Source organism: Sceloporus occidentalis, unplaced genomic scaffold (assembly GCF_023333645.1).
Source record: "Sceloporus occidentalis isolate IW3139 unplaced genomic scaffold, rSceOcc1.0.p SCAF_182, whole genome shotgun sequence".
NCBI lineage: Eukaryota > Metazoa > Chordata > Lepidosauria > Squamata > Phrynosomatidae > Sceloporus > Sceloporus occidentalis.
This window is the reverse complement of record NW_028317162.1, coordinates 618,025-631,767: the sequence shown is the minus strand read 5'-3', so window position 1 is coordinate 631,767 and position 13,743 is coordinate 618,025. Positions and strand designations below refer to the sequence as shown.

At 41.8% G+C, this 13,743-nt stretch overlaps 1 protein-coding gene across 1 annotated transcript in view; it reads right to left on the bottom strand.

Moving 5' to 3' along the window:
- Nucleotides 1–13,350, bottom strand: part of LOC149278728 (protein sidekick-2-like) — an 89,356-nt gene extending 76,006 nt beyond the window's left edge. The window contains exon 1 of the mRNA XM_089501774.1: nt 13,271–13,350. Coding sequence (XP_089357900.1) covers nt 13,271–13,350 — 80 coding nt within the window. The remainder of the gene's footprint in view (nt 1–13,270) is intronic.
- Nucleotides 13,351–13,743: the final 393 nt, after the last annotated feature.

Below are 13,743 nucleotides of genomic sequence, written 5' to 3'. Positions count from 1 at the left end.
TTGGATCCAGAAACAAAAAACATTCTATATATCCATCCCTGGTAGGAAATAGTTTATAGTTCTCTGTTCAGCCATTCTGTTTAAAGCAGGTCCAGAAGAAAATCACTTATTGACAGTTTTAGCCTAATAGACACCCCCAAGTCATATCGAAATTGACATTCTGGAGAGAGTTCAGAGGAGGGCAATTACAATGGGGAACGGTTTGGAGGATAAAAATTATCAGCAAAGACTAATGGATCTCAATGTGTCCGGCTTGGAGGAGAGAAGAGAGAGAGGGGATGGGAGAGAGAGAGATTTCAATACACAAAGGGATTTAAGAAAGTGCAGGAGGGAAGTTTATTTCAAAGGAGGAGAAATGTTAGAAGATGAGACCATAATCCAAAACTAGAGGGTCAGAGGCTTAGATGAACGGGATAGACATACAGCTCCTGAATCTAAGACGAGACCGACGACTGATGAAGGTTTGAGTCTTTACAGCAGGAGAACTCAGAAGCACCGGTAAGTTGGGGAGGGGGCATAAAACAGGAGGATCCAGGTCCCCTGCATCTGAGTCCCCGGTGCTTAGTCCGGGCAGAGTGTAGAGCTCTACATGATTCGCGTAGAGCTCTACACGCTGCCCGGACTAAGCACCGGGGACTCAGAAGCACCGGTAAGTTGGGGGGGGAATAACACAGGAGGATCCAGGTCCCCTGCATCGCTGCGGGGGATCTGGATCTTAGTCTCATAGTCAGACCTATTTGAGGTCTGATTATAAGACGACCCCGATTATAAGACGAGGGCTATTTTTCAGAGCATTTGCTCTGGAAAAAAACTTTGTCTTATAATCGAGCAAATACGGTAAGTTTTCCCAGCAAAATTATACGTGAAGCACATTCTAAAATGACTAAAGACTTATTTCTGGGAAAGGTTTGGACATTCAACAAAACTGGGAACTTTGTTTGTATTATTGCATTGAGTTCCAAGACTGTGAATGGCATCTTTAAGAGCATGATGCTGGTTGCTGAAAGTTGCTACAATGTTGCTTAGGTATGAAACAATTATCAATTTTTAATAGCATCTGTACTTTTTGAAGGCAGGTAACGTTCCCTGGCACCATGCCCAACGGCCTCGCATACCATGACCTCCCTTACATGCCAAATGAGACGCCATTACCCCGTAGACTAAGACCCCCTGTCTGGAATTTGAAAGCTGCGACAGAAAAATGCCAAGGAGTAAGAATTAGTAACCGCTGAATTGTAATGTTGCTTAGCGTGGCGTGCGGCCAGTTTATCCAGCCAGTGAGAAGGTACTAATTAAAAGTTAACGAGTTTAGACGCGGACGATTCTCTTGGGAAAGTGAAAAGAAAAACGGCGGGGGAGGCCGGACCACTTACTTTTAACCAGACATTTCCTTGTTTTACAGGAAGGATCTTAACACCTTCTTTTCCAAATCAGAACTTTGAGAGCTATTCCTCTATTCATATGTGAGCGCAAATGTAAAATAGACACACGCCAATCACAGGTGGATTGATATACAAATACGGAACTGGTCTGGACTTGAATGACAGGGTTCTAGGGTTCTAAAAAAGAGGAGCCAATGGGCTGTTGAACAAAGATTCCAGTACTTTGTAAAGGTGCAGTACTGACCTTTTTCATGGATTAGTGACTCAAACTGGGCAACTTTTTTCCCTTGTAGCTGTCTCCTGATATTATCGACTTACCTGAAACCCTCCTGGACTTTACCAAGCAACATGTATTGCAGTGCTAGCTATGTCAATGCCAACTTTGTCCCTAAACACCTTGTCAGTGCCAACTTTGTACTCAAATTGATTATCAATGCCATTTTAGCCCCCAAATAGCTTGTCAGTGCCATCTTAGCCCCCAAACAGCCTGTCTGTGCCATCTTAGCCCCAAACAGCTTGCTTGTGTCTCTCTCTCCATGCAGACTGATCCAGCATGCTGAATCAGACAATATGCAAGGAGAGAGTGTGAGAGGTCTCTATACTCTCCATGCCACCAACTGCTGGTGTTGCCTGCAGCCAGCGATTGTGCAACCATGATTGTTCTCCCAGTGGCACAAAAGCTTGTATTCTATGCAGAACCCTCCATCCATTCTCTCCTGGTTTATACATTCACCCGGCATCTTTGCTGGAAGGTGAATCAGCCGCGGTTAGCATTCCTCACAGCTGTGGATCTGCACTAAATGAAGGAGTTGTTAAATCAGACGCTGTTTTATTGGATGTAAAATTGAGCTTGTTTGAGTCTCCGTGTAAATTAGGTGATTCAAACACGTTGGTTATTACCATGGTAGCATGTTGCAAATAATCAATTAACCCATATGGTGCTGCGCTGCTATTTATACATGCTATTTATACTGAAGGTGGAGAAGGGGGGGGCATTGCTATATCATTTAAAAATGTACTTTAATTCTGCGAAAAAAATACATAGCAGGTGTTCTATATAAATAACAGGTAGCAGTAGAAAACCAGTCTTTGAATAGGTCAGCCTAGGTGATTGCCTAATATATTACGGTGCAGCTGCTCGGTCACAGCTCTCAGTGTTCAGTAATATTCTCAAAACAACATTAAAGTTGTATAATATAAGTTTGGCTTCTCTAATAGAAGCCAAAGATTATTTGAGAAAAGGTATAGTTCCAAACTAACCCTGTCTATTGGGACCCATATCTCTGTGTTGCCTTTTCCTACCTTGACACTTGTCTAGGGGTGCTTTACATGTGTCCCGGATAGAAATGACTGATGGGGTCAACCTATGAAAATTGCTGCCTGCAAGCAGGCAGTGTCGTCCACCCAGAGAAAGCAGCCTGCAACTGCTAAACTGCAGGCTGCTTTCTTAAAAATCCATAGTGCGCTGGATAAATTAAGTTGGCCTCTTAACAGGAAGATTATGTTATCTTAAAGGTTTAGTGGCACGTTAAAGACAGTAGGGAGAGGAAGTTGACTTTTGCTAGCATGATGTCACAAGTCCCACACAGCAGAGCACAAAGACGTCTCAGCTGGACAGCCATCAGTGCTAGCTTCCAGACAATCGGCACTTACTTAGGAGGAACTTTTAATGGGAAATCAAAGAGAAGTTGGTGTTCCAGCATTGGCATATTTGCCATTCAACCTTAAACCAATTACATGTCCAAACTTTACATAGAGTCTTTAGTTTAAGATGATACCTTTTATTGGGGCCACATAGAAAAATATGTAAAGTTAGCATTCAGAACCTCAGACGTCTCATCTTCAAATGAAGATTGATTGTGCGCCAAATGGTATTTAGGAGTGAATTCCATTTGGAAAAAAACTTCTGGCTTCTCTTTCAAGCAAAAGTTAAGTATACAAGATGGGGTCTACGGGTGGGTTTCTAATGAAAGCATAAGCAGAGAGATTTCAAGGATAAATTATTTCTCCACTGGAGAAAAAAAATAATTCTTTTGTTAACAAATCCCACACATTATCGGTAATTAGGTGTCACTGTAATAATGTGAGTGTAACATTCTTGACAGTCTCTCTCTCCTGTTGTCTGTTTCACCCCACATAAGTAATTGCTACAGACGTCACAAAACACTTGATGTTCTTGTTTGTCTCATTTGGATTCCATTTTTTCAGTTTAATTATTTTTCCATTATGTATACATGTTTAGGGACCAGAATTATTAATACCCGGGGACTTTCAGAACTTGACTTATATCTTCCTATATCAGTTTAAAGAACATACAAGAACATTCTAAATTTCTTGTTTGAGAGGTCCCCAGTAGAAGTGGTAGAGGCTACTACTGAATCCAAGACAAGACTAATGACCGATTAAGTCTTTACAGCTGGAAAAACGGGCAGACTAGATGGGACGAAAGGGGCCGTCGGATTCTATGTTTTGTCTCGTCCAGTTTCTCCAATTCGCTATCGACACCCTACTTAAACTTTTCCTGTCCATGGGTGTCCACACTGGGGGGGGAGTTTTGCTTATGCCCCAGTCCTTGAATAGAGGTAATCTTCCCACCCCACATCCAAAAAAATCTGTGGACGCTCATGTTCTTATCCTTTCCATCACGTAAACTCCACCAACACAACCTGATGATCACCCACCCGAGCCTGGGCGCCCACTTCCAACACCAAGAAATGGAGACTATAATGGAAACCCACACAAGGTCAAGAGAAGCCATATATACCAAAAGTAGAGCAGCTTCCTGTGGCTTTGCAAGGGTTAACCTGCACTTATCGGGAAATAGCGGATTCATTTGCAGGAGATTAATATAAAATGTATTGTGCGAGGCATCAAATCCTGGAAGGCTTATTGTATTAGCCACTTGTACAGAATTCTGTAATGCATTGTTATGCAGATTTTGGAGAGGCATTAGAACATTAACCATTCTTAACCAACAGAGGTTTGAGTCAAAGACAATGGATGGTTACTCTATTCATGCTGACAACAAACCTCCCGATATTTCAAAGTGCCAAAAAGGGACACTTCCCCCCCAGAACTGGCGACACAACCCGCACCTTCCAGCCTTCGTGAAAAGAGCCTCTCTGTTCTGCTCCCCTTCCTTACAGTTTCTAACAATTTCTACATTTTGGAATCCAATTTTCTTTAAGAAAAATAATGGATACAGCCACACTAGCCCAAGAGAAAATGGACCAACATTGGAAAATATATCAAGTAACATTAACTCTCAGGTCCTCAGAGGTCTCTTCTTCAGATGGAAAGAAGAAGAGACCTGTGAGGAACCGCAAGCTTATCTAACTACATCTTATTTCTATGTGGGCCAAATAAGAGGTATGAACTTTGCTATAGACTACATTTGCTCTTATTGTAGATTCTCTTGCAATTCTGTTCCTAATTTCTCTCTCTTTCTTGGGGTCAGTTCACTGCCTTTGTGTCTGTTCCTTCCCAAACATTCTGGTTTTCTTATATAAAAAAATATTGATCTCCACCCAACAACGTGCTCCCCCGTTTAGTACTGGGTAGGGTTTTTTTTCCCGTGGAACGGCTGGAAGAGAACATCTCGTCACTGATCTTTGGAGGCAACTACAATTGGTCTGCATTGTGCATCAATGGTGGACTTATGTGGATTACTGTCTTAGGCCTTACCCAGGATATCGACCACGGCCACCTAGAAATGGGTCAACCAATCTACTCTTACACTACTGGTCTTCTTGTGCATATGACATCATAACTTCACATTAGTTCATTTGGAACCTTCTTAGTTGGTTTCAGGGGAGAATTCTGATCCATCAGACGTATAACAATGTATTCAATTTTATTATGAACAGTGTTTTAACGTTTTTTTTTAACACTAATGTAACTTTTAGGGCCATGGAACCCTGTGATACCCTAATACCAGCATCCATTCTGAGCTCCTAGAAAAGAGGGGCATCAGGGGAGGAAAGAGGGGCAGATGTATCACCTGCTTACCCTGGTAACCCAACCTAACAGTTATCCGTGCTTGTTATTTGCCACTTTTGCCACCATTACCCATCATGCAAGCAGACAGGCAGTCTGATATTTGCTTAAGGTATCCCCTCTCTCTCTCTGGATGATGGAACTTGCGGTGCCCAACCAGATACATAACTCCAACCTTCCAAACAGTGAATTAAGCAAGCTGCCCACGTTATTACCAAGTGCAGACAATTTTCCGTTCCTTCGTTCTATCCTTTCCGGATAATTAAGCTGTCCTGTGAGTGTGTGTCAGCTTTCTATAACCCAGGCACTTATTAAAACTTCTCCCGGATTTAATTAGCCTGCAAGTTTAAGCAGCGTGTAAATGGTCACTAATGATACGCTGTGTTTGTCCCTGTTATTTCTTTGCCTCCTTATATGAAAGCTATAACAGCAGCCCAGTGGGTTTCATTCCTTACCCCGTATCGCCCCTCTCCCCTTCATTTTCCCTCTCCCTCCCCTGCAAATCTCACCTCGCTTTCCCCCTCCACTTTTACCTCTCCATCCTCTCTGCCACGATGTGTTACCTTCTTCCTCCCAGCAGATATTTCTGAATCTGCAGATCACACGGTTTTAATCCTGAAAGTGAGTGGGTAGAGGGCATTGGAAGTTTTGTGTGCGAGGGCACATGAATACATCCTAGGAAGGTTTTTTGAAAAGACCATGGGCTCTAATCACTAAACTGAGAGTTGCGGCTGTATTTTTCCTTAATTGCCGTATAAACCTGCCTCCTCCGTGGTCCGATGATTTGTGCCACTTGAAGAAGTCAATCAATGTCAGGAAAGAGCTCCCGTTGAAATCAATGGGAGCGCTTTCCACGCAAGCACACGGGTTCTCGTTTACACCCCTCGCCGCGCTGGAGCTGTATATCATGTGGCAGGAGACGTATTCGGTCGAAGACGTCTCCAGCATGGACCTCACAGTTATCTCTACTGCCACAAACCTTTTATTAGCAAATACTCCCAAAGTGCTCCTGCTATGTGATATAGACGTAGGCCATATCACCATACCCCATAGCGCCCCCCTACTGCTAGACGCTGTTGCTCCGCCTAGGGACCACTACCCTAACAATGTGGTGTCTCACGTGCCGTCACGCCAAGTGAAGTAGCAGATAGGAATCAGCGCGCTACATGAATACTGCAGATACTTCACACAGGTCCTGTCTGAACAGCCTCATTCCGAGGCTTGCCAGACACAATGACAAGGGGCATTGTATCTGGGAAATAATACACTGAATTATGCTGACGCTTTTACGCTTCCAGTAGCCCCAGTCTATTATAATGAGCCACAACAAACAGCGAGATCTGTCACAGGAATGCAGTGTGCGCATGATGATGGTGGGGGGGAGAGAGCCACCCCATAAAAACATCAAACAGGAGACCATTTTCAAAGCTTAATAGGAGCTTCAATTAGTCCCTCCGCAACCTCTTATATCCATAGCCTCCAGAGACGGGGAAGAGTGCTTTTGTGACGATTTATAACCTGCCACACTGAAACAACTTGACACTGCTGGATTAACCCCTGCGCTGCTGGGATCAGCAACAGCTCCTGTGCGGCGGCAGGGGTGTTAATTAAAACAAATTTCGAGTGTCGGTGGAGTGGTTATCTGCGAAAACAAAGAGCGTTAATTCATTGTGGCACACAGCGTTCTCCATATGCCTAGATCTGCTTTTAATGATGTGTTGGCTGCTCGGATAAGTATTTCCTGCATGTGGTTATGGGTAACTAAAACGCCAATGACTTGGAGGCCACACTTCATAGAGATCAGCCCATAATGTACCTTTTAACCAACCATTTAAGTGTCTTACCTCCCAAGTTGCCCATTTTCTGGAGGAAAGTACACTTTTTAGGGGCAGTGGGGATAATGGACCAGTTAGTGAGATCCTCTGATCGGCCCAGGGAGCTGTAAAATCAATCGTGGTCTGTGCTGTCAGATCAGAGACCTCAATTTAAGACCCCCTATTTGTAGTGAAGCTGCATGATGAAAACAATGTCATATGCCAGTTTTCACGTTCATTATCTCGTGAGGAGCAAGGTTGTTGCCATTGGCCCTACTTGACCCCTCCATACTTCCTGACTCTAGCTGTACCCTCACCTACCAACAGCGCTGACTCCCCCACCAACAAAAGCGTACTTCTGGAATTTTGAGGTGGGGGTACTTAATCCCTTAATTCTAGAGGAGAAGTAGACCTTGTTTTCTCCTTTTGTCCAAATGGGAGGTAGAAAGGAACAGATGCAGGTAGCAAAATGCAGCCATGGGGGTATTGCAAGCGATACAACATCGGAAAGAGGGCACGTTGTTGTCAGAACGGGACAACCATGGCGGGGATCAGAATTCAGCTGTGACACCCAGAACTAATGTATTGTCTTTATGGCATTACGTTAATAGAGAACAATAAACAATCTACCTAAATGTGGACCTCCTTTCCCATTTAAAGTTCCCGTAGACCTCATCAGCCACAAAGAAGTAAACATCGTATGCAGATATAGGTAACATAAATAAAAAAAAATCAAGGCAGGCTGAGGTTCTTCTACCAAAAGTCCTATAAATCTTGGTTCCAGTATCCGACGTGTATGTCGTACAAACATCCGTTATCATTATGTCTACTCATATAGAAATATGCGTACATGTCTGTATGCATATGAAAAATGCACGTTTGCCCCGTACCAAGACAGACGTGTGCGTTCTTAAGAACATCTGAGACTCTCAATCACTCTCTGCCTTTTATTTGATTTTCTTATCTTAGTAACATAAGGATTTTTCTCTCTTTGCTACGGCAGCCAAAAGCATTAATCCGTACTTTTGATGTGCGCTAATCACCTGTGTATTCATTTCAACGATAATTGCCCCATGCCGCTGACAAATCCCCTCTCTCGTCGTCGGCGTATCCGTGCCTTTAACTCCTCTCGTGCCAACCTTAATGTCTAACAATCCCACGTCGTTATACCCCCTCCAGTAACCCGGCATCGAAAAGGTTAACCGTCGGTGACTGACACCTTTTCAGAAGGCACACGCTACCGGCGATCAAAAGGAAATGTCTTTTTTTTATGTCCCACAGGCTGCGAGATACAGTCTTTATCGGAGGGATAAAACTCTTTATAAAATCTGCCTTTCCGTTAATTTTGTGCAGACGCTGCACTCTGCGGAAATCCCCTCTTACTGTGGAATTATGTCGCTATCATTAACTGAGACTGGATGAGCAGAGGGGGGGAAAAGTGAAATGTTTCACTTTATGGTTGATTAAATCCTTATAAAGAGGCTACTACATCGATAAGTTACTTAAAATGGTGTTTTTCTGTCTCTTGATGTTTCCAGAACTCCAAATAACTGAATGTTCATAAACACACATAGGTATATATTACATTATAATATATATATATATATATATGTGTGTGTATATATGTGTATATATATATGTGTGTGTGTATATATATATATATGTGTGTGTATATATATATATATATATATACACACACTGTATATATATGTGTGTGTATATATATATATACACACACACACACACACACATATATATATACATATATATTTATATATATACACACACACACACATATATATATATATACACATATGTATATATATATATACACACATATATATATATATATATGCACACACACACACATATATATTTATATATATATATATATATATATATATATATATATATATATATATATATATATATATATTTATATGTATTTTGAACTTTGGCACCTGGTGACAGTGACAGGCTGGGTGGTCATGTGACTAATTAATCCTATGAGGAGACCCCTGAGCTGAAACTTTCCAGAACAGTGTGGGACACAGAGGGAGAAGGAGATGCTGCAGGGAGGTTCTGCAACAGCATCCCTCTGATCTATGATCCAGTGTAAGCTGTGAATCCAGTGTGAAACCAGTGTGCATCCAGTGTGAATCCAGTGAGAATCCAGTGAGAATCCAGTGTGTGCTGCCAGCTGGTCCCTGATAGAGAGACAGATGAGGGAGCAGGAACCAGACACAGCAAATGGCTGACAGACCCTGGAACTCCCACCGGGCCTACACGGCTGAATACTTCTGAGGGGTAGGGAGTATCCTCTCCCCTGTCACACTGATAGGGCATCCTGTCTCTCACACACACAATAATAAAGATTTACACAGCTTTCTTTGTGGATTTCATTAATATTTGCTTTAAACGTGTGCATTATGTTAAAAGGGCCCCAACAGGCCTGTGCACCAACTGGTACCCATCAGCCATGATGGTGAAGCCTGAGGGTGGGCCGGGGTAGACAGATCTTGGTATGTCTAGTGAGCCCCTGTGTTACCTGTGTTACCTGTTTGTTTATTCCTTAATACATCCTCATACTGTGTTACCTGTTTATTCCTTAATACATCCTCATACTGTGTTACCTGTTTATTCCTTAATACATCCTCATACTGTGTTACCTGTTTATTCCTTAATACATCCTCATACTGTGTTACCTGTTTATTCCTTAATACATCCTCATACTGTGTTACCTGTTTATTCCTTAATACATCCTCATACTGTGTTACCTGTTTATTCCTTAATACATCCTCATACTGTGTTTCTGTTATTACTGTGTGTTGTAGTCATTTATTATGTTCCTGTCTGGGGAACCCTTCCCTGTTCTGGATGCCGAGTCAGGTGGAGGAACTGCCAGTGCTATGTACCCCAACTCCCATATAGCCATACCTGGGAACTCTCAATGTTCCGCCTGGTGCCTCTTCTCCCAAATCCTCCGTGTCCTGACATGCCCCACTACCTGCCCATTGGTTCCTTAAATGGGGTGTGTGTCCCATTACATCAGCGGGAAAGCCTACCAACCTCCCGCAGGTAGTCCCGGCCGCATCCCCCAAGAGGGGGCTCCAGGTAGCCAGAAGGTTCTTAGGTACGCTTACAGCAGGAGATCAGGATCCCCATGTAAAGCAGGAAGAGGTAGGCTCAGGTTGAGGGTCAGGGGGGTGTCAGCCACCTGGGGCAAAAGTCTGTTACATTATATAGATAGACAGGTAGATAGATATATAAACTTTCTTTTCTATGGTCTCAGGTGGCTTCAGAAATATACCTGAATGAGCAGAACTGTGCAGTTCCACCTAATTAGCACGTACAGAGTGACCTCTATGCATGATATATATCTTTTCACCAAGTTTAGCAAATTTGCAAGGTCTCCTTCCATGCGTGGGAAGTCTGCACTGATTTCAAAGGGAACTTGAGTTTTCAGGGGAATTGGAAGGATGGGGGCAGGTGTCTGACTTTACTGGGGACAAATCAGGCTCCCTGCTGAAAAACAGGTCTGTGGGACAGTCGTGAGTGTGATGAGATGTTTTTTGGGTTGCGACTATATGACACCAAGATTCCAGGATGACCCTGGGAATCTGGAACACCTGTCCGGAATCAGAAGAGTTCACATCGTCAGATATTTTAGGCTGGAAGTAAGTGAAGTATATTTTAGCATATTACGCTCACACAAACACAAAACTGAGTTAGAGCCATCTTGTTTGCTTTAAATCTTCTAAGGATTTTTTTCTTTCTGTCTATATTGAGAACAAAGAAGCTTTGATACAAATAGCTGCTTCGTTAAATCTTCCTAATGAAATAAATGGTTAGTTTCAATAGTATGAGAAATTTTAGGTAGTAGAAGCTACTTATCTCTGCGAATGTAAATCCCATCATGTAGCTACACTGCAAGACCATTGAAACCAATTTTACCAAGAAGGTATTCTCTTTTAGAGACACGCTACCTGGTCAAAGGTAAACACAAGATGTTTTCTTAAAATGATTCCTTAGACCGGAGCATATCAGCGGTGAAGAATGTAAATAATATTGTGCAAATATGCTATGAAATTTCTAATTATAATGAGTAATATCCATAATTCTGATTGGAGGATTTCAATCAATAGGTGGAGATTATGGTAATAAGCACAGTCTTTAAAAGTTTCCGTTTAGACAAAACCGGGGAGAGAAATAATTGATTTTGTGCTTCCCAGATCTCGGATCATATATTTATTTATATCAACAGGGACCAGTTGGACCACAGCAACAACTGGTGATAAATATAAAGGTGTTCTATTATTCTGAATAGAAGTGAATTTTGTCTGCTTCGATATAGAAGAATGTATCCCTGTTTTTGGTGGAAATAATATATTTCATTTTTGCATATGACGGCTTGTGAGACTGCAGCTTATAAACCGTGATAATGGCAATGATTTAAAAGGTATTTTTACCTGTAATTAAGTATATTCTTCTGAAGTTTGACATTATTTGCATCTATCTATGTTCTGAGTACTTGTCTTTTTACATTTCTACAGACTAATATAGTGAGATATAGTGATCTTTACCACACTAATAATTGCCTTTTCTTTTATTTGTGGTTGCTGAGTGGACTGGAAATTAACTGGTTTGATATTAACACATGCTGTTCATATAAAGCGATATCATTCTGATAAATCCGAAATGTTTATGCAATGTGCTGCTTCACCTGTTGCATTTTTGTATGTGTTCGATCCATAAGCCACTATTCTGAAGGTCGTTTTTTTCTGTTTTATCTTTTTCACTGCACAGATCATATAGATATAATATCTTGATTAACTATCGTGGTGATAGAATATCCCATTTTGAGATAAAATATAGGGTATCTCTTTAATTTCATATTGTGGGCGCGATCCTAAAATAATTAAAATAATTTTGTGTATGTGATAAGAATATTGGTTTTGCCTATCTTATCTCATTAATATCCCTAACAACCTACATATTACAATATTCTAAGTATTCTAACTCTCTTTGATAAGACAAAAGGAAATCGAATGGCATTCCGGCCAATAAGCTGATTCTTGCGCAATTAGCCCAATAGCAAGATTTATCTAAATATAGCAAAAGCTCATTTAGTATTTGTACTGCTGGACAATGATGTTTGCAATGCAGGGGGTTTATGAGTTAATCTGTATTCTTTGCCTTGTACGTGTATGGATTTATACTTTCATACTTGAGAGGTGAGAAGGGATTGTGTGGCTTAAGCTAGACAGCTGAGCGACAAGGCGAGGAGAAATGATAATATTACGGCACAATGTTCTACCATGGTGCTGAGGATAGCCGGTACTGGGGATGAGCTTCTACACCGTGGGATTAACAATTTGAGCACCAAGTAGAAGTACAATGTACTTGTGTCTATCCTCCCACACTAAACCAACAAGGAGTTAAAAAAAATAAAACTTTTGTCTCATTTTCCTCCTCCCCTGCCTGCTTCTACTGAAGGAGGAAGCATACTTAAGTACACACAGTGTACATCCCATGAAATTAATGGGGGTTCAACTTCCACACTTGCTTGTGGAGAAGCAGGCATGTGCAAGTTTGCAAGTTAAACTTGTGCTTTTTCAGTACAAAGCATGCGTAGATAGTATACTCAACTAACAATTGAGTACAAGGGAAGAAGGAAAATGAGACAGAAGTCCGATTTTCCTGCTTGGATAAAATACTAACACGTGCATCAATAAACTGGCAGTTTGTTCCCACTGATGCCATGCTGATGTTTCCTGAAGCATAATGTACTTTGTGATGTCATGGGCAGTCATATGACATATGCAGTGGCAGAAACTAATACAGAGGACAATGTTTTTCCTCTATGAGAGTTTCCTCTGCGCAGAAAGTGCTACTTTCTTTATATTTTTATAAGTGGGCAATTTGATGTGCCCCGTTCTACGGACAAAACAAGCTCAACCCTCTAAGTAACCTTCTAAGACATACAAAAGCTTCTGAAAGACGTTGGTTGTCGCTGGTAGAAGTCATCAATGTATTCTTTATTCTTTTCACATCTCCAAAATACAAAAAAACACTGACCTGTATTCCAGGGAAAATTTGGTGAGCTCCTTCTGATCGTGCAGCCATTTGAATTCAAGGGGCCAGCTGCCCTCGGCCATGCAGGTCAGGACTAGACGGTTCCCCTCCAAGTGTACCTGGCTGCGCACTGGCTCAGTCATAAAATATGGAGGTACGTCATCTGAAAAATAGAGGAGGAGCATGTAAGAACCATCTGCTATAAGGACAGAGTTCAGAAATAACCACCTGATAATTCACAGTAGGGCACCAACCTGGGAGAGTGCCCAAAATCCAGACTTTCCTGTAAGAACCAGGACAGATGTCATACCCTGTGGATGTTTTGTGGTATAGTAACAGACTCTTGTCCACGTGAATGTATTGTATAATGGAATCCCAACAGGCAAAGGGATAATAAATGCATTTACTGGTGGATGGGAGCCAGGTGGATACAAGTTGTAGTCAGCTCTGTGCCAAACAGTTTTTAATATACTTCT